A 21,936-nucleotide genomic window follows, 5' to 3' on the forward strand; every position below is an offset into this window, starting at 1 on the left:
TTATTGAAGAAATATCTCTTCAAAATATATATATTAAACCAGGGTATCTTGGATAAAACCATCTCTATAAGAGGTTTAAATATCCTCATAGTGAGATATTATATATATATACATATATATACATACATATATATAAATATATATATATATATTATATATATATATAATATATATATATATATATGTCCTGTTTGTATTTGTATTTGTGCAACATTCTCCATTTTTTTTTTCCGTCCTTGTTTTTGCATACATTTGCTGCTTTCTTCCAAGGAATCTAATGTTCTTAGCTTAGTTTTTCCTTGTTGCTGGCCAGATTGGAGCAATCTCGAGTATAACCAGCCGAAATTGCAAAGATAATCTGGAACTCAACAGAGGAAAGAAAACTTCGAATGACTCATCCTTGTTTTCTTTGTATCCTCTATCTGGATGTTTTGTTGTCATTTGACTGTGTCCATGCTGGAGCACCACCTTTGGTCGAGCAAATCGACCCCAGGACTTATTCTTTGTAAGCCTAGTACTTATTCTATCGGTCTCTCTTGCCAAACCACTCAGTTACGGGGACCTAAACACACCAGCATCGGTTGTCAAGCAATGTTGGGGGGACAAACACAGACACACAAACATATACATACATACGTCAGACAAAATCGTTCAACCCATGCTAGCATGGAAAGCGGACGTTAAACGATGATAATGATGATGATGATGATATACATATATATGATGGGCTTCTTTCAGTTTCCATCTACCAAATCCACTCACAATCTTTGGTCAGCCCAAGGCTATAGTAGAAGACACTTGCCCAAAGTGCCACGCAGTGGGACTGAACCCAGAACCAAGTGATTGGTAAGCAAGCTACTTACCACACAGCCACTCATAAGTCTTGACTTTGAATAGTAAACAAGTAAATAGCTAAACAGAATATAAACTAACAATTGCTTATGGTAGGGTGAGCTGTTATAAGTGTCATTTGTGCCAAACCAGAATCTGGAACTAAATTATGTTGGCCTGATCGTCATCATCATTGTTTAACGTCTGCTTTCCATGCTGGCATGGGTTGGACGGTTTGACTGAGGGCTGGCAAGCCAGAAGGCTGCACCACGCTCCAATCTGATATTTACATTAAAAAATGAAAGGAGATCGTTTAAGATAGAAAGGGGCATTGAAAATGTGTTAGTAAAAGAAAAGGGAGCAATAACTCAAAACATTTTTAAAGCAATGGTTTATTCTTTTATTTGACACAGTCATTTGGCTGCAGCCATGCTGGTGCACCACCTTCAGTTGAACAAATCACCCCCAGGACTTATTCGCTGTAAGCCTAGTACTTAACCTATCGGTCATTTTTGCCAAACTGTTAAGTTACGGGGGTGTAAACACACCAACATCAGTTGTCAAACGATGGTGGGAGGACAAACAGACACAGAAATACATACATCTCTCTCTATATATAAACGGCAGTTTGTCTGTGCGTGTTTCTGTGTGTCTGTTTGCTTGTACCCTCACCCTGACCACGGCTTTTAACCAATTCTGATGAAACTTGACACACACATAGCCCAATGTCATAATTCAAAACTAACGCAGCGAAAATTTTGAAAAGTTCCCCCAGTTCTGAAAAAAATCGATAAATTCGACATGGGGTCGACAATGAGAAACACAAACCACAAACTGTCTAGGGGACGCAACTCCACCTTTTTTAAATCTCAAAAAAAAATTTACCATCATTTTTTTCCATTTTTTTGCTATTTTTTGGCTATAACTCTCTAAAAATGCTTTATAGTTATTTCCCTTACAAACCTGAGCAACGCCGGGCGATACTGCTAGTATATATATATTTGACAAGCTTCTTTCAGTTTCCGTCTACCAAATCCACTCACAAGGCTTTGGTTGGCCCGAGGCTATAGTACAAGACACTTGCCCAAGGTGCCACGCAGTGGGACTGCACCCAGAACCATGTGGTTGGTAAGCAAGGTTCTTAACCACACAGCCACTCCTAGAATACATGTTTTTCACAGCTGGACACCCTTTCTACTGCCAGTTATTCAACTGTGAAATTAGGGCAACATGCTGTCAATCAAGAATATTTTGTGCAAACAAATTCATAATCTTCTCCAAAAAGCACAAAATATGTCTGTCATATTGTATTTGTATGTATGTGTATCAGTGTATATGTAATATGTATGCATCAGTATGTGCACTTATGCATGGCTACATGTGTGTGTGTCTGCATGTATTTGTTGTATGTTGCAGATCTTGTACTAATATGCTGTTATTATTTCTAGGCAAGAGAAGTCTGTCTGCTTGCATCTGATAAAAGCTGCATCATCAATAAATGTTTGTCTGGGGTAATACATTATTTACGGCTCATTTCCATTGGTCCAAATGATACCATTCTTGATGAATCTCACTACTTAACAATACAGACATCAGCACCACCAAATATGCCAGTTGTGATTCTTAGGTGAGGTTATAATCCCTTATGTTTTTTCTCATCATTGTCAACATCCTCATCGTTTTATGTCTGTTTTTTTTACTGCCATGGGGTGAATGGATTGTCACAATGTAAGCCAATTCTTATTCAGAGTTATTACCACCTTAAGGTTGGGACACTATACTTCGTTTGAATGTAATTAAATTTGACAGGGCTTCTACAGCAGAAAGCTCTTCCTATCACCATCTACTTTACAGAGTGTAACAGGTATATTTTATTGTGGCACTCAATAACACAAAACCAGGATTATTTCAGTCTTACATTGTCTCCACCTAATCAGAATGTCCTGGATGCATTTTACCATGGCACCAACACAGGTAGGGTTGCTTTGTCCTCAACAATACAAGATTAAGTGTCCTCATTGTCTTTACTGCTACATTGTTTTACTGATTTGTAAACCACTTTATTAATCAGTCAGTAGATATCATATGCTCTCGGCATATGATATCTAGTTTAGATATCATATGCTCTGGCATATGATATGATATCTTAGATATGATATCTAAGTTGAATAGCAAGAATCTCCATCTAAGAATTATGATTTAATTCAGTTGCAATTATATACATGGTGAGGTTCTGGTTCCAATTTCTTCCACAGAGGTTAACCACCAGTCAGTATCCCACCAAGAGAGTGTCCTAGTTGTGCAACACATTTTTGCCATAGACTGTATTGGGTTCTTCTGCTTCATCTGCCATGAGTGTATTCAATTTCTTTTATCATGGAACCAGCACCAGTGTGTCTGCTTTGTCTCTGTGGAGAAACTTCACATCAAACATGTTAATTAACTAAGTAGAAGCTCTTTTATTAATCCAAGGATGCGTGTGCATGTGTGTGTGTTTACATGTGTGTGTATGTGTGTGTGTGTGCATGCTTGCATGTTTATAAATCATCATCACCATCATTTAATTCTGCTTTCTACGCTGGCATGGGTTAGACGGTTTGACTGAAAACTGATAAGCCAGGGGACTGCACCAGGTTCCGATATATTATTAATTATGAATTCTTTCATTTATTCCAGAGCCTGTAATTTCCAATATATTTCCATAGAATGGAACAGACCATTAGAATATGGTGAAGCTAAAATAAATGGTTATTTGGTGTTTATCAACAATATTTTGGAAGCAAACTTGCCTGATGACCAAACTGCGTACACTTTTACAGAGGGAGAATGGTGCAAAGAATACAGCTTTCAGGTTCAGGCAAGTAGTTACAGTTGAAATATTTGACATATTTTTAAAGCATTTCGAAAAATATGGGCATAGGCATGGCCACTTCGTAATCACATCACACAGCTCTGAGTCTGATCTCAATGCACACCACCCAAGGCAACTACTCTATCAGTGGAGGCGCAATGGCCCAGTGGTTAGGGCAGCAGACTTGCAGTTGTAAGAATGCGGTTTCAATTCCCAGACTGGGCATTGTGAGTGTTTATTGAACAAAAACACCTAAGCTCCATGAGCCTCCGGTGGGGGGGGGGGGGTTGAACCCCGATGTACTCTTTCTCTCACTCTTTCTTCCTACTTCTGCCACAAAGCAGAGGAACCATGGTGTAACCCACTTTGGTGTGGCAAACTTTCAGACCTTAGTCTAGATTGTGAATCCTCTGTACCCCAGGATGGTTCAGCTCTCCACCTGTTAAAAGCCACCATTTACGGAATGAGGATAACAACGTAGCTTTCATGCCTATGCAACTGCCAGTCTATCACGTGTGGTGGGTGGATCTTCAAGTTGCCACATGCATCCTTAGTAGCTTAGGGTAGGCTCAAATTAGAGATTATTCTTTGTGGCTTATTGCGTGAGTCCTGGTTGGAAGGAGGAGGGGTGGCGGAGGAGGAGGAGGGGTGGCGGAGGAGGAGGAGGGGTGGCGGAGGCGGGGAGGAGGGGTGGCGAAGGCGGAGGAGGGGTGGCGGAGGCGGGGAGGGGTGGCGGATACGGGGAGGGGTGGGGTGGGAGGATGAGTTTGAGGGGATTGTGAGGGGGAGGGTGAAGAGGAGGGGGGAGAGGAGGGGGGAGAGGAGGAGGAGGACACTACTTTATTTGTGTTATGCTCTGTAAGTGAAACTAGACAGACAGTAACTAGTGAGGATCTCTGACAAAAAAAAAAAATTAACCCAAAAATAAATTTGTAAAATGCTTTTAAGTTCATTTGCAATCAAGAATAGAGACAGAATGCATAAGATATTTTTGGCCTCTTACTCTTCAATAGATCATGTGATCACATGATCAACCAGACTATCAGATGTTGTTGATGGTCACAATGCATTTGCATCGTTTTAGCTTTTGAATGATGCCACTCCGCTGGCTAGGTGAGTAATCCATCACCGGGTTAACAATTTATGGCTGAGTGAACTGGAGCAATGTAAAATCGAGTGTTTTGCTCAAGAACAAAATTCACTGCTCAATCCAGGAATTGAACCCATGAGCTAGCGATTACGATTGCAACAACCTAACCACTAGGCAACAGGTGGCGGACAAAAATGAAAGTGTTGTAAGCCTGGTTTAGAAATGAATGCCCACAGCCAGGTCAATAATACCTGTTATTTTTATCTTCTTTCTTTTGAAAGATAAAAGGACTTTCTACTCCTTGCAGCAATCAAACTTTCCTTTACATTAACTGTTGTCACCACAAACTCCCACTCTCTCCCCAGGCTCAGAACATTGGACAATTCATCATCATCATCATCATCGTTTAGCATCTGTCTTCCATACTAGCATGGGTTGGACGGTTCGACCAGGGTCTGGGAAGCCAGGAAGCTGCACCAGGTTCCAATCTGATCTGGCAATGTTTCTACAACTGGATGCCCTTCCTAATGCCAACCACTCTGTGAGTGTAGTGGGTGCTTTTTACGTGCCACCGGCACAGGTGCCAGGGGAGGCTGGCAACAGCCATGATCGGTTGGTGCTTTTTGCGTGCCACCAGCATGGAAGCCAGTCAAGGCGGCGCTGGCATCGGCCTGAAGGGTGGCAGGATATAGAATTCCAAACACAAAAAATGTTAACTTTGATAAAGAAAATTTATAAAAAAAAAAACCCTAACACCTGACTTTTTGTTATTTAACTTTAGAAGTTATATCAAATAAGCTTTGACTAAGTTTCTCTACAGTGTTTACAGCAGTTGGATATTTGTTTAATGAAATGAAAACACCAATAATTGAGCAAGTACACCAAATTAATTGTCCCAGTGTGTTCATCATTAAACCTGACATAAAATTTTTCTTTCCTTCTTTTTTTTTTTGCTTTTTTTAATCATTTATTTTCTGAAATTGACAGGCATTGACTAATTTTGAATGGCTCTCAAGTAAAATCTCAGATCCACAGACAGTTCAGTGGCCTGGTGTTGTAGCACCAATACTGCGAAGAGATCCACCATTTGGCCCAGATCTAATCGTTAGTTGGGATAAACCCGTTATTACAGCTGGAATCAAAATTAAATACTTTAAGGTAAGAAAGGATAAAGGTATATATTAAGAATTTCTTTGACTGTCTCAAAAATAAGACTATATTTCACTTAAAAGGTGTACATTTCCTTTGGCTGTCTGTTCTTACACTAACATACAACAGGCACCTAAAGCAGCTTAGCTGTTCTTTCTAGCAAACAAGATCAATGTACCTTTTTTATGTTGGCAAAGCTTTCCCTTCCCTATCAGTTCTTAATGCTATATATATATATATATATATATATATATATATATATATAAAGAGGTAATTTAAATATTTTCTTTAATGGTTTAGACCAGGGCTGGCCAACCTGAGGCCTGCAGGCTGCATGCAACCCGCAGACTTTTATCTTGCAGCCTGCTTGATATTTTCTTGAAATGGGTGACCTCATTATTATCTAATTTCAAAATAAAATTGTTTGTGTAAAACATTTATTTCAAAATAAATTTAAAATTTATCAGTGACAATAACACAACAGCCTACAATTTTATAATTTTAAACAATGTGTGTGTGTGTGTGTGTGTGTTTGTCCCCCCACTATCGCTTGATAACTGATGCTGGTGTGCTTATGTCCCCCATAACTTACTGGCTTGGCAAAAGAGACCAATAGAATAAATACTATGCTTACAAAGAATAAGTCCTGTGGTCAGTTTGTTTGACTAAAGATGGTGCTCCAGCATGGCCACAGACAAACAACTGAAATAAATAAAAGAATAAAACGGAAAGAATGAAAAATTCTTGATTCTGTAATTTGATTGTTTGACTATTAATGCATAAAGTATACGAGCGACCCTCAAAAAACTTTCTGTGATTAAAGTGGCCTGCAATGGAATTCGAGTTGGCCAGACCAGGCTTAGACAACAGGAAGGGGCAGTGCCCTTGACATTCACAGGTTCTCTGAGACAGGAGAGATTGATAATGCTGTATATTCGACCGGAACGTCTGTAAGTTAACACCTTCAGGAAAAGCATGAATAGGGAAGGAAATTCCAGAGAGTTAATATTTTGTAAGGAATATAAATGGGCTAGCCATATCACATGACTGAAGGACCACAGATGGACAATCCATGTGGTGGAATGGTCACTAACACAATAAATAAGATCAAGAGGCCAACCAAAGACAAGATGGTAAGATGCTCACACACACACACACACACACACACATATACACACATAACTTAAATTATTGGCCTGAACAAGGAAATGGGAACAAAATTACATCGTCTAATGAAAACATGTTTAAATAGACACAGAATATGTTGATATTTGTGGCTGTAAAATTAATTTTACATTTATAATTATTTGATTCTTTCAGATCACCTGTTCTGATTGTTCGAGTGGTGATGCAATAACAACACACGGACCAATACTTCCAGGTGTTCAATCACTCACAATTGACGATCTTGATTTGGGATGCTATTTAATTACTTTGAAGATTCATGTAAGTTTTCCATTTGTGAAATACATTTCAAAGAGAAGTTTTACTCATGAACTGTTAATCACAGTTTCCTTTGCAAAACTTTCGTGTTATCTTCGGCATAAGCTGCGTGGGTGAGAAGCTTGTTTTCTGACCACATGGTCTTTGGTTTGGTCTACCGCCAACATGACACCTTGGGAAAATGTCTTCTACATAGCCCTAAGCTGACCAAAGCCTTGTAGAGAGAAACTGAAAGAAGCCTGTCATAGATGTGTGTGTGTGTGTGTGTGTGTGTGTGTGTGTGTGTGTGTGTGTTTCTGTTTGTCACCTACTACCACTTGACACCTTTTGTTGTTTTGATTACATTCCTATAACTTAGCAGTTCAGCAAAAGTGATTAATAGAATAAGTACCACACTTAAAAAATATGTACTGAGGTCAATTTGTTTGACTAAATCAGTGACTACCAAACATTTTCAGGCTGCCACCCACTTGACACCCAGGCCACATTCCTAGTGTTCCCACCCCAACTAACCCTCACAAACATAGACCTCTTTCTGAAGCAAATTCAAAGCAACTGTATCTCTTATTATAAAAGCGATGGCTATGGCGATGGCGATGGCTATGGCGATGGCGATGGCTATGGCGATGGCGATGGCTATGGCGATGGCGATGGCTATGGCGATGGCGATGGCTATGGCGATGGCGATGGCTATGGCGATGGCGATGTAATATTTGTTTCTCTCTATGACGCTCATAAAAGCATTGATGTACATGTGTGCGTGCGTGAGTGTGTGTGTGTCATTCCTCACACACACGCATACACATACATATATGAGAGTGGCAAACACAAACGTTTCAAACAACTACATACAAACACGTGTGTGTTTGTTATTAGTAAAAAAAGGCGCCAAAACACAACTCACTTATCATTCCAACACATTTGCAAAGACACACGGACGGTCGAATAACAATACAGAAAAGGTAAATTGGTTTTTATTTTACTCTGTATATATTTTATTATATAATATTATATATAGATATATGTATATATAATTGCAGTATGAAACAGTGTTTATGTATAAACAGACGACACTTATATATAGTTATTAATAAATGTATGCATCCGTTTAACCCTTTCGTTACCAAACCGCCCGAAAAAATTTTGGTTAATGTGACCAAGCCGCCCGAATTTACCTATTCATATTTAAATGAGAATATCAGAGTAAATCTCTTTAGAACATTCGTGAAAACACGTATTATACTTCGTAAACAGTTCAACTACAGTTTTGTACAAAAATCGAAGTGTAATTTTAATTCCGTGAATTATGGGAGATTTCTTTCCGAAATTTGTTCCTATTGTGTTTTCAAAATTTGTAATTCTGACAAATGGATACGAATTTCATTATATCAAGCAGCGAGTCAGAATTCGAAGGATTTTCTACTGAAGACCTTCATAAATCTAACTCTATGACTGAAAAAAAAAGCATGTGGTATTTGATCTCAACCTAAACAAAGCGAAAGAAACGATAGTTTGTTATTTCCCACAACCTTAAATGAAATTAAGGCCTATTTTGCCATAAATATTATTATGGGTATTAGAAAGTTACCCAGAATAACAAATTCTATCGTAAAATTTTGTTGTATACCCAATTGAATATTAGCTAATAACCCATTTTCTATAGCGATGTTTGAACAAAATTTTAATAATTTTATATATTGTTGAATTTACCTGTATCTACCTGCAATTAGAGTCACTTTGTGACAAAAATTATAGTATAGAATTGGTTGAGAACATTTCACTAAATTATCTTCCAAAAATCAGATTAATATATTCATAAATAAAAAGTTATAGTTGTTTAATGAAACCAGACTAAATTTATGATTACGTTAGAAATTAATTGAAACACATAAGGGGTATATTTTGGTCAGAAATATAGTAACGAAAGGGTTAAAAAAAACCAAAAAATATTTTATTCTTTGTAAATGTTGTGTTCAAAATAACATTTTCTTTTAAAATGTGTATATAACAAAGTATGTGTATATAACTACGTGGCTTATATCTTTATATATAAGAGTGAAGTTGTGTGTCTGTCTCCTACGATTTAGATTCGTAACTACTCCCACATTTTGCGGTGTAGTTTAACCAAAAGCGGGTATCTTATAGTCGTGATTCATATCGAGCCCTTCTGGGTATTAGCGCGCGTCTACGATGAGTCTATGATTTAAAAAAAATTTACCATCATATTTTTCCATTTTAATGCATATTTTTCGTTATTATATAAGGGAAGTAACTCTCTAAAAATATCTACGATGTGTCAACGATTTTTAAAAAAATTACCTTAATTTTTTTTCAATTTTTAATGCATTTCTTTGCTATTTTTTGGCTATAACTCTCTAAAAATGCTTATATAGTTATTTCCCTTACAAACCCGAACAACGCCGGACGATACTGCTAGTTTTACAAATATAACTTAACCTAAAGAAACCCATGATTTTGTTGTTTTTACAGGAATCGCTACCCCATTATCACCCAACATTTTTGATCAATCGCTACCCTGTTATCATCCCACATTTTAGATGAATCGCAACCCCATTATCACCCGACATTTTAGATCAATCACTACCCCATTATCACCCCAAATTTCAGATGAATCGCTACCCCATTATCACCCTATATTTTAGATCAATCACTACCCCATTATAGCCCTACATTTTAGATGAATCACTAGCCCATTATCAGTATACTTTTCTTCAACACCCTTTTGAAATTTTCTACCACACCCAAGGGAGCAATACTGCCTTCTTTGGGAACCATCTGACTAAACTCATCAAGGTGGTGCCGTGGTATGGCCATAGTCTAGTGACTGAAAAGTATAAAAGATAAAAGGTATGAGTGTTTTTTTGGTGGTAGATCTAATCCTTCTCCCAGTTTAGCACTTGGGTGCCTCTAGCAGAATCTACTCTGTTGTAACTACCACAAGGTCCAGTTTTTGTTAAGGCATGGTGGCTTATATACTTCAATGACCCTGAAAGCTGTGCCAGTGGAACACAAGCTCCTGGTAGTGTCTCTTATGTTGGACAGGTCAAATGATAGAGGTCAGGTTAACCGGGACCACCTTTTTTAATCCAGAGGTAAAAATGGGTTTGCATAGGGCCAACACCCTTACCTGGAATATAGTGAAGTCACAAAAATATTGATAATTATTCAAAATCAACAAGACTGAGAATGGAAGGCCTTCCCTCGGGGGACCATGTGGGATACTGAGACAAAGCTGAAAATGCAGGGCTCCAACTGAAGAGAAGCAGAAAAGATAGTCCTGAATTGAGAACATTGAAGAAAAATTGTCAATAACCTATATGCCATTGGAAATTAAGGGTTTAAGTAACTCTTTTGTGGGGATTTGGATCATGGTTCCAATCTTAGGGTTGTGCACTGCAGCAATTCATAATTCCATAGCTTTTGTCCCCCCACCCCTTTTCCTTATTAGTTTTGGAAACCTTTCTGAAGATCATCAATGATACCCTTCTGTCTTTGCCAAAGCCATGAAACACAGAAATTTGTTTAACAATTAGAAATATCTGTTCATTGTTTTAGGTGCTTATATAATCATTGAGATTAACTGTAAAAGTAACCTTTGTTTAAAAGATTCTGCTTTACATCTGGTTTTCATACTCATTACTAGATATATCACACCAACAAGATAATATGTTCTGAACCAATTGAAGTGACTCTGTTTGCTGCTATCTTACCTCCTACCATTAAAGTTAATATTATAGGCCTTCAGGAACGACAATTGTTGGAGAAGACAACATGTCAACTTCTCAATGCTCGAGATAAGTATGTCCCTTGTCAATCTTTTATTTTTCATTTCCAGTAAGCATTTTTTATATTTGATTTATTATAAGGTTTCGACTATCTTAAGCTTTACTATAAATATTATCATTATCTAACTTTTCAACTAGGCTGGCAGAATTGTTAGCATGCGAGACAAAAATGCTTAACAGCATTTCATCTATCTTTACATTCTGTGATCAAATTCCAAGGTTGGCTTTGCCTTTCCTCCTTTCAGGGTTGATGAAATAAATACCAGTTAAACACTGGGCTTGATGTAATTGACTTGCTCCTCCCCTAAATTTTAGGCTTTGTACCTTTTTTTTTTTATATAGTTTCAGCTCAGAGCTGTGGCTATGCTGATGCACCGCCGTTTTGTGCTACACTGTTATTACTAAGAGCCTCCTCTAATATGTGGCACTTGGTGAAGAATGGAGTTTGATATAGCAACCCTCATTTGCACCTCTTGCCATGAGGTAGGTTCATCTGGGACTCTGGACAGGAATAGGTCCAGCTTTGATTTAAAAACAGCTACATCTACTTTGTGCAAGTTCCTCAGACTCTTTGGGAGAATATTAAAAAGCTGTGGGCCCTTGAAACCCAGGCTGTTGCAGTAACTGGTCCTGAAGCGTGATGGCATTGCTGGGATCTTTGGCACTATGCAGTGTCGTCCCATTCTAGCATTGGTGTAGCTTTCAATGCCAAAATTTGGCACAATTCCTTCTAGGATCTATAGTAAAAAAATTATTTAACCATTTTGGCATTGTGTTTCTGTTGAAATACGCTGCTTTTATTTCAATGAATTTTGGAAACAGCAAAGAATATAGTAAAATAATTGTTATTAATAAATTGATATGTGAAATATAAATAGCATGAAATTTTAACGAGAAATTTTAATTGAGATCACTTTAAAACAAACAGTTTGTACAATAGAACCAGGGACAGACAGATTGTACAATAGAACCAGGGGCAGTCTAAAGGAAGATGGCATCAAAAGGGTTAAAAGGGTTAGGTGTGATTTGAGGAAGTTTTTGCTGTTATTTCTAGCAGTAACTGTGTAGAAGTCCCTTGCTGGTGCAACATACTGTTGCTGAGTAATCTAATTTAGTTCTAATTGAGTAGGGAGTCAAAGATGATCCAGACATGATTATCCTATCTTTTTGAGAGTACCTAGGACTACATTATATAAAGAGTCACTTCTATGCTTAAAGCACTGGTGTATGATTTGATGGAGATTTGGCTGCTATTTCTAGCAAATAAAGTGCCCATGCACAACAGTGGTTCTCAACCATTTTTCTACCCTTTGATTCCCATTTTATTCAGATGAACTCTCATAACCATTCAATGTTTAAAAAATCCCATTATATATATATATATTTTTTTTGCCCACAAGGGGCTAAACATAGAGGGGACAAACAAGGACAGACAAACAGATTAAGTCGATTACATAGACTCCCAGTGCGTAACTGGTACTTAATTTATCGACCCAGAAAGAATGAAAGGCAAAGTTGACCTTGGTGGAATTTGAACTCAGAACGTGGGCGGCAGACGAAATACCACAAAGCTTTTCGCCCGACGTGCTAACTTTTCCGCCAGCTTGCCTATTATATTTTTATCATTAAATATTATTGGGAATTGTATAAAAAAATTTGTTGAAATATTTTGTGTGTTGCAGACATGTAACCAATTTATTGCTCATAAATTTTAACAACAAAATCTTTTATGAACCCTTGGGGGCCCATATAAGATTTTGTAGGAGCTCCTTCATTAGCTCATCTCTGAACTGTTTGAAGGAATAATTAAGTGGGAGATAGTAATTATAAAAGAAAATAACCATGCTTCAAACTTTCTATTCAGTATTATCAATAAATATTAATAATAATAAACATCAACATCAAAATAAAAATCAGATGGAAATTGTAGTTGGATACCTGTGCCGGTGGCATGTAAAAAGCACCATCCGAACGTGGCCGATGCCAGCGCCGCCTTGACTGGCTTCTGTGCTAGTGGCACATAAAAAGCACCAACCGATCATGGCCACTGCCAGCCTCCCATGGCACGTAAAAAGTACCCACTACACTCACGGTGTGGTTGGCGTTAGGAAGGGCATCCAGCTGTAGAAACACTGCCAGATCAAACTGGAGCCTGGTGCAGCCACTTGGCTTCCCAGACCCCGGTCGAACTGTCCAACCTGTGCTAGTACGGAAAACAGACATTAAACAATGATGATGATGATGAAAACAAAACCCAGAGATATGTTCTTTGGCAAACCAAATGAGAAAAAAATTATCCTCCTCATTGTCTGTAGAGATTGATGTATAACATCTTCCAGCTTCCTCGTATTCTTGTGTGAATACCACAATAATTATGAAAGAATTAATTAATCACCTGTTCTTTGAAATGAAGCAAAAAAAACTCTTCTATGTATGTTTCAGATTAATTAGCAGTTTTAACAATAAGCAGAAGGTTAACCGAAATTCACTGACGCCAACAAGAAAATCTAATTCTAGAAATAGTCAAGTAAGTTGTATTGGAATCATTCAAAGGGTTAAATTTTTTAATTGGGTCAAAATCAATTGATCCCCACCCACTCAATCAAGGGGGCTATTCCATTTTCTTTTCTTGTCTTGCCAAATTATTGGGCAGTGTCATTCATGCTGGTACCACATAAAAAGCATCCAGTCCACATCATAAAATGGTTACCATTAGGAGGAGGGGCACTCAGCTGTAGAAACCCTTGCCAAATCTGGTGGTGGAGGAGGAGGGGAGGGGAGGGGGAGGGGAGGGGCGGGGGGAGGGGGGAGGGGCGGGGGGAGGGGAGGGGCGGGGGGAGGGGAGGGGAGGGGGAGGGGCGGTGGGGAGGGGGCGGAGGAGGAGGATAACAACAATACCAGATTATTTCTGTATCAGTATCTGTAGTATCTATTACATAAGGGCAATGCTGCTAAAGAAATCATTATTTCAATGAAAACCTCTCCAGTGTTCAACAAACCATAAAAAAGAAAAAACGCCTTTTTATGGTTGCTCAATAACAAATCACTCATGGACATACTTATAAAATCAATATACAGTACAGCACCCATGACTTCCAGAAACACACATTTTTTCTATGCTAAGAATTGTTATTGGGCTAAACTACTCAGTTTAGTCGTTGGCTGTCAGATGACAGCATCATTCAAAAATTCCATGCGTCTCTTCTGTGCACCTTTTCCTCTTTAGGGCTCTTTTCCTGTTCACTTTTATGTCATTTTGTCATTTATTCAGTGAAATCTTGTGGTGTAGTGGTTAGGGTATTTGGCACACAGCGATAAAGCCATGAGTTTGATTCCCAGCAGACACTATATTTGAGCAGAACACTTTATTTCACGTTGCTCCAGTAAACTCAGCTGGCAAAAATGAGTTGTACATGTATTTCAAAGGGCCAGCCTTGTAACATCCTGTGTCAGGCTGAATCTCCTTGAGATCTACATTAAAGGTATGTTGCGAGCTGGGGTATTTCGGCTGCCGTAACGTTGTGAGTTCAAATTCCGCCGAGGTCGACTTTGCCTTTCATCCTTTCGGGGTCGATAAATTAAGCACCAGTTCCGCACTGGGGTCGATGTAATCGACTTAATACCTATGTCTGTCCTTGTTTGTCCCCTCTGTGTTTAGCCCCTTGTGGGTAATAAAGAAATAGGTATGTTGCAAGCTGGCAGCAACGTTAGCACACTGGGCGAAATGCTTAGCGGTATTTCATGCGCTGCTGCATCCTGAGTTCAAATTCCGCCGAGGTCGACTTAGCCTGTCATCCTTTTGGGGTCGATAAATTAAGTACCAGCTATGCACTGGGTTCGATATAATCGACTTAATTCGTCTGTCTGTTCTTGTTTGTCTCCTCTGTGTTTAGCCCCTTGTGGGCAGTAAAGAAATAGGTATATGTGTCTGTGGACTACTCACTCACTTGCATGTTAATTTCATGTGCAGGCTGTTCTGTTGATTGGTTTGACTGGAACCCTCATCGTCATAACCATCAGTGCCAGTTAGGTTTTATCTCTCTCTTTTACTTGTTTCAGTCATTTGACTGCGACCATACTGGAGCACTGCCTTTAGTCGAGCAAATCAACCCCAGGACTTATTCGTTGTAAGCCTAGTACTTATTCTGTCGGTCTCTTCTTCCAAACCACTAAGCTACAGGGACGTAAACACACCAGCATCGGTTGTCAAGCGATATAGGGGTGACAAACACAGACACACAAACACACACACACACACACACACACTCATATATATATATATATACATATACATATATATGGCGGGCTTCTTTCAGTTTCCGTCAACCAAATCCACTTACAAGCTTTGGTTGGCCCAAGGCTATAGTAGAAGACACTTGCCCAAGGTGCCATGCAGTGGGACTGAACCCAGAACCATGTGGTTGGTAAGCAAGCTACTTACCACACAGACACTCCTACGCCTATGATCTATGTATGATGCATGTACTTTTAGCTTTCATTACTGTCTTTCTTTACTTGACTCAGCTTTCTGTCACTCTTGTACATTTCCCAATGTGTTGTAGTACACCTGAGCACTGTATACAATAAGATCATTATTATCATCAACTCTTCTACAATATAAACTAAACAGAAGAGACACAGGGTCTCATCCATAGCAGATCACAGTACCCATGATGGCATGAAATCTTACAATTCATCAACAAAGTCTCCAACTTGTTATCAACTTAACAATTGTAACTGAACAGGTCTAAATTAAACTGGGTTGGTTGTAATTATTATAATAATAATCTATATATATAAAACTGTAGTTGTGTGAGCGTCTGTCCCCTTCGATTTAGATTCCTAACTACTCCCACATTTTGCGGTGCAGTTTAACCAAATTCGGGTATCTTATAGTTGTGATTCATATCGAACCGTCTGAGTATTAGCGTGCGTCTACAATGAGTCTACGATTTAAAAATAATTTAACATCATTTTTTATTCCATTTTAATGCATAATTTTTGTGTGTCGATGGCGGCGGAGTTGGCGTCATGGTCACACCTGCACCTGTTTGCTTCTCCCCCTTCTTCCCTCCCTCGTGAAGCTGTGGGAAGGGAGTGTAAGGAAATCAACGTCGTAAAGCGTTGTCAAGGAGACCAGCGTTCTTTTAGAACAACGACTTCATGGCTTGAAGACACCAAAACAGAAATGGCTAAGAAAGCCCGAATTGGCATCTATAAGGGAAGTAACTCTCTAAAAATGCTTATATAGTTATTTCCCTTACAAACCCGAGCAACGCCGGGCGATATTACTAGTTATTATTATTATAATTTTTCAGACTGTTATCTTTACATTTAAAGACAAGATTTTTCAATATTTATGTCTACACTACATTTTGAAAATATTGATCTTTAATGGTAGTATAGATGAGGTTAATAGTCCATAAAATTATAGTTTAATTAATGACAACTCATCTCAGACATTCAAACTAATTAATATTTAATTGATTTTTCTTTTTAATTTAGGCTTATAATGCATAATTCTAATGTTCATAATATTTTGAAAGAAAGAAATACATCTGTTCCAGAATAAAACACCAAATCTATTGCAGATTTTATTACCCAGGGCCAACAGCTATCTATTTAAAGCTGTATATGCCTATGGTATGTCCATGCTTAGAGTTTGCATCTCCAGTCTAGACCCTTACCTTGCTCAGCTATCAATCTCCTGGAAACTGTTCAGAAATGTTCAACCAGATGAATACCCATCGTCAAACATCTACCATACTCTGAACGTGTTGCTTCCCTGGGCATGGACACATTAAAGCTCCAATGTCTGGCAACTGACTTGGTAGACATCCATCTTTCCAATAACCACCTTAAATACCTTTTTGAATTCCATATGCCAAACACTTGTTGGAAAAAATGGTGATTTTTAACTCACAGCATTCAATTATTAAAAATTCATAATTGGAATGAATAAATAAAATTGAATATTAAGTATTTATGGAATTTTGATTTACTGTCAGGTGACTTTTGGCCAACCCTATATATACGTTTATATGTATGTGTGTGTCTTTATCTGAGTTTGTCCCCCATTTCATCACTTGACAACCAATGTTGGTATGTTTACGGCCCCATGATTTAGCAGTTTGGCCTAAGAGACTGATAGAATAAGTACTATGCTTACAAAGAATAAACCCAGGGGTCGATTTCTTTGACCAAAAGGTGGTGCTCCAGCATGGCCCTGGTCAAATGACTGAAACAAGTAAAAGAATAAAAGACTAAAAGAATATAAAATCAGATTTAGCATTTCATGAACACTATCCATCCTATTGGAACAACCATGCATAGAACTGTATAATTCATTGAAATGAGGATTTTACATTCTGACATTCTGACATTCCTTAATGCTACTCTATAAATCTCAGCCACTTCTCTTCAGAGAGAAACTAATAAATTTCTCATGGATATGAGGATATTACATATAGGCACAGACATGGCTGTATGGTAAGAAGGTTACTTCCCAATCACATGGTTCCAGGTTCTGTCCCACTGCATAGCACCTTGTGCAAGTGTCTTCTACTATAGCCTCAGGCTGATCAAAGCCTTGAAGTGGATTTGCTAGGTGGAAACTGAAAGAAGCCTATCATATATGATGAGTGTGTGTATGTGTGTGTGTGTGTGTGTGTGTGTGTGTGTGTGTGTGTGTGAGTCTTTGTCTGCATTTGTCCCCCACCATAGCTTGACAACCAGTGTGTTTACATCCTCATAACTTAGCAGTTCAGCAAAAGAAGCTGATATAACAAGAACCAGGCTTTAAAAAAAAACATACTGGGATTGATTCATTCAACTAAAAATTCTTTAAGGCGGCGCCCCAGCATGGCCACAATCTAATGACCAAAACAAATGAAAGATAAAAGATTAAAGATTAAAGACCTTAACCACTGACAACAGGAATCAATCAAAGCCGGCAAACTGGCAGAAACGTTAGCACGCCGGGCAAAATGCGTAGCTGTATTTCGTCTGCCACTACGTTCTGAGTTCAAGTTCCGCCAAGGTCGACTTTGCCTTTCATCCTTTCGGGGTCAATTAAATAAGTACCAGTTACGCACTGGGGTCGATATAATCGACTTAATCCATTTGTCTGTCCTTGTTTGTCTTCTCTGTGTTTAGCCCCTTGTGGGTATTAAAGAAATAGGTATTTCATCTGCAGTTACTTTCTGAGTTCAAATTCTGCCGAGGTCGACTTTGCCTTTCATCCTTTCAGGGTCGATAAATTAAGTACCAATTACGCACTGGGGTCGATGTAATCCCTTGTCTGTCCTTGTTTGTCCCCTCTATGTTTAGTCCCTTGTGGGCAATGGAGAAGTAAGTAACCTAAGGATGCTGGAGACACACAGCAAGTGACACAGCCTCTTCCCTCCATCTTTCCAGTCTTCACCCAACCTCAAGTTAACTCTCCCACCCATACCTCTTCCTCCAATAAAATATGTTTCAATATGTTTTTGTACACTAGTGTTTTATATATTAATATTGGTGCAATTTCCTTTGGCAGGAAGTGTTGGCCATCAAGACTTCTTTGAAACTGGAGAATTTACTTGAAAAGTATATCATTGCTCTTTCCAATTACACAGGTAACTTTTTAGTATATACATACATACATACATACAAACATACATCGTCACCAGTGTCACTTTACTGGCACTTGTGCCAGTGGCCCGTGAAAAAACATTAGAGCAAGGTCGTTACCAGTGCCGCTGGACTGGCTCCTGTGCAGGTGGCACGTAAAAAACACCATTTGCACGTGGCCGTTTCCAGTCCCACCTGACTGGCCCTTGTGCCAGTGGCATGTAAAAAGCACCCACTACACTATCGGAGTAGTTGGCGTTAGGAAGGGCATCCAGCTGTAGAAACATTGCCAGATCAAGATTGGAGCCCAGTGCAGCCATCTGGTTCGCCAGTCCTCAGTCAAATCGTCCAACCCATGCTAGCATGGAAAGCGGACGTTAAACGATGATGATGATGATACATGCATGCATACATTATCATCATCACCGCCGCCACCACCATCACCACCACCACCATAATTATCATCATCATCATTGTCATCATCATTTACATGCCAGGCAAAATGCTTAGCTGCATTTTTACATTGAGTTCAAATCCTATTGGGGTCGACTTTGCTTTGCATCCAGGGGCTAATGTAATCAACTATTTTCCTCGCCAAAAATTTCAGGCCTTATGCCTATCTCTTTTACTCTCTTTTACTTGTTTCAGTCATTTGACTGTGGCCATGCTGGAGCACTGCCTTTTAGTTGAGCAAATTGACCCCAGGACTTATTCTTTGTAAGCCTAGTACTTATTCTATTGGTCTCTTTTGCCGAACCACTAAGTTATGGGGACATAAACACACCAGCATCAGTTGTCAAGCGATGTTTGGGGGACAGACACAGACACACAAACATATACACACACATACATATTTATACATATACATATATACAACGGGCTTCTTTCAGTTTCCGGCTACCAAATCCACTCACAAGGCTTTGGTTGGCCTGAAGCTATTGTAGAAGACACTTGCCCAAGGTGCCAGACAGTAGGACTGAACCTGGAATCAATGTGGTTTGTAAGCAAGCTACTTACCACACAGCCACTCCTACCTATGGTAGAAAAGATTATCATTATCATTATTATAGAAAAGGTAGCAAGCTGGCAGAAGAATCATTAGCAAGCCAGGCAAAATGCTCATCAGCATTTCATCCATCTTTACATTCTGAGTTCAAATTCCACCAAGGTCAACTTTGCCTTTCATCCTTTCAGGGTCCATAAATTAAGTACCAGTGAAAAACTGGGGTCGATGTAATCAACTAGTCTCCTCCCCAAAAAATTTCAGGTCTTGTGCCTTTAGTAGAAAGCAATATTATTATCATTAAAAATGGCAATCTAGCAAGAATTGTTGGAGCATCAGACGATATTCTTAGTAGCATTTCTTTTGCAAGGTCAACTTTGCCTTTAATCCTTTCAGGGCACTTGTGCCAGTAGAATGTTAAAGCACATCTGAGCACAATCATTGCTAGGGCCACTGATCAGCTCTCGTGCCGGTGACACATGAAAGCACCATTTAAGCATGATTGTTGCCAGCATTGCCTTACCAGCACATGTGCCAGTGGCATGTGAAAAACAGCATTCAAGCGTGGTCATTGCCAGTGCCACAGGACTGGCTCCTGTGCAGGTAGCACGTAAAAACACCTTTTGATCATGGTCGTTGCCAGTACCGCCTGACTGGCCCTCATGCTGGTGGCACGTAAAAACCACCCACTACACTCTCAGAGTGGTTGCCCTTAGGAAGGGCATCCAGCTGTAGAAACTCTGTCAGATCAGATTGGAACCTGATGCAGCCTTCTGGCTCACTAGTCCTCAGTCAAACCATCCAACCCATTCCAGCATGGAAAGCGGACATTAAACGATGATGATAAGGGTTAATAAAATAAGTACCGGTTACACACTGGGGTTGATGTAATCGACTACCCCCCCCCCGAAATTGTTGACCTTACGCCAAAATTTGGGACCAATATTTCTATAAATAAAATATAATCTATTTCAGGTCAAGCTCTTCTTGATATAAGCTGGGAATGTACACCAAGTAACCCAAATATTCAAGCCACTGGTTACCAACTTTTACTTGATGGACAGAACTTTGGTACTTTAATTCCTGAACCTAGCAGGAATTTCAAAACAATGGTAAGTTTATCAGTCTAGCTAGTATCTTGTTCATCAATTAGATTTATTAACACGATTAATGTAGTCAAGCAAGAAATTTTAATTAGAATGTTTTATGCCCAGAAATCGACAGCCCTAAAAAGACAACATTGATACAGCTGAAATACCTTTGATCAGAAGTCTATTCAATCTAACTACTACTGCCACTACTACAACTAGATTTTACTACTTATTTTACTACTACTAAAATAAGTACCAGTTGTGTACTGGAGTCGATGTAATCGACTGTCCCCCCCTTCCCCACACCAGAAATTTCAGGCCTTGTGCCTTTAGTAAAAGGGATTAAGGTGGAGGTATTGTTTTCAGTCGTGTTTGTTTGTCTGTGGGCAAGATATCTCAAGAACCACTGGATGGATTTGGATGAAACTTTCAGGAATGTTTGGCCTTGTGACTGGCACGAACAGATTAGATTTTGGAATCGATCCAGTACTGGACAAGGATTCTGGATTATTTTTCCGGTGTTTTTACTTAATTTTTGAGAGCAGGCGGGTTCATTTTAAGTATTGTCGTTTATGAGAGCAGTTGAGTTTATTTCAGATATTCTCATTTTAAAAATCATCTCTGGCTAATCGTTGAGAGGACGTTGGTGTTGCCTTAGTGGAGGTTTGCGTTCTCTGAGTTATTATTACTATTATCGTTGTTTATGTTTTGTGTGAGTGTGTTCTTGCTCTTGTCATTTCAGTTAAAGGTAGACGACTCCAGCCATACTCTCAGTATGATAGCTCAATATGAAGACACTGAACTTTCTAGCCAAGAATCTAATGCCATACAAATCGAAACAGCTCAATTTCTACCATTTACCTATTATTGTTACTGCAAAGGACACATCAAAGAGGCTAAGTAAGGAAGAATTTTTAGAGTTTTTTATTTTTGTTATCCATATCTACATGATAACTTACATCTGTGTCACTTTTCTCCTCTATGAATCCACTGAAGGCAACCATCTCTTTTACTTTGGATTGAAACGAGGTACTACTTGGAAACAGTGGTCCCAGTGCACG

General features: G+C 38.9%; 1 protein-coding gene across 4 annotated transcripts in view; it reads left to right on the forward strand.

Annotated features, from left to right (window-relative positions):
- The window catches only part of LOC115211041, a 184,528-nt gene that overhangs the window by 146,986 nt on the left and 15,606 nt on the right, over nt 1-21,936 (forward strand). For all 4 annotated transcript variants that reach the window (XM_029779905.2, XM_036501886.1, XM_029779906.2 and 1 more), the window contains 9 exons: nt 2,280-2,458; nt 3,508-3,688; nt 5,760-5,930; nt 7,242-7,367; nt 11,029-11,183; nt 13,613-13,697; nt 18,708-18,786; nt 20,760-20,896; nt 21,618-21,775. In XM_029779905.2, coding sequence (XP_029635765.1) covers nt 2,280-2,458; nt 3,508-3,688; nt 5,760-5,930; nt 7,242-7,367; nt 11,029-11,183; nt 13,613-13,697; nt 18,708-18,786; nt 20,760-20,896; nt 21,618-21,775 — 1,271 coding nt within the window. The remainder of the gene's footprint in view (nt 1-2,279; nt 2,459-3,507; nt 3,689-5,759; nt 5,931-7,241; nt 7,368-11,028; nt 11,184-13,612; nt 13,698-18,707; nt 18,787-20,759; nt 20,897-21,617; nt 21,776-21,936) is intronic.

This window comes from Octopus sinensis, linkage group LG4 (genome assembly GCF_006345805.1).
Source record: "Octopus sinensis linkage group LG4, ASM634580v1, whole genome shotgun sequence".
Taxonomy (NCBI): Eukaryota; Metazoa; Mollusca; class Cephalopoda; order Octopoda; family Octopodidae; genus Octopus; species Octopus sinensis.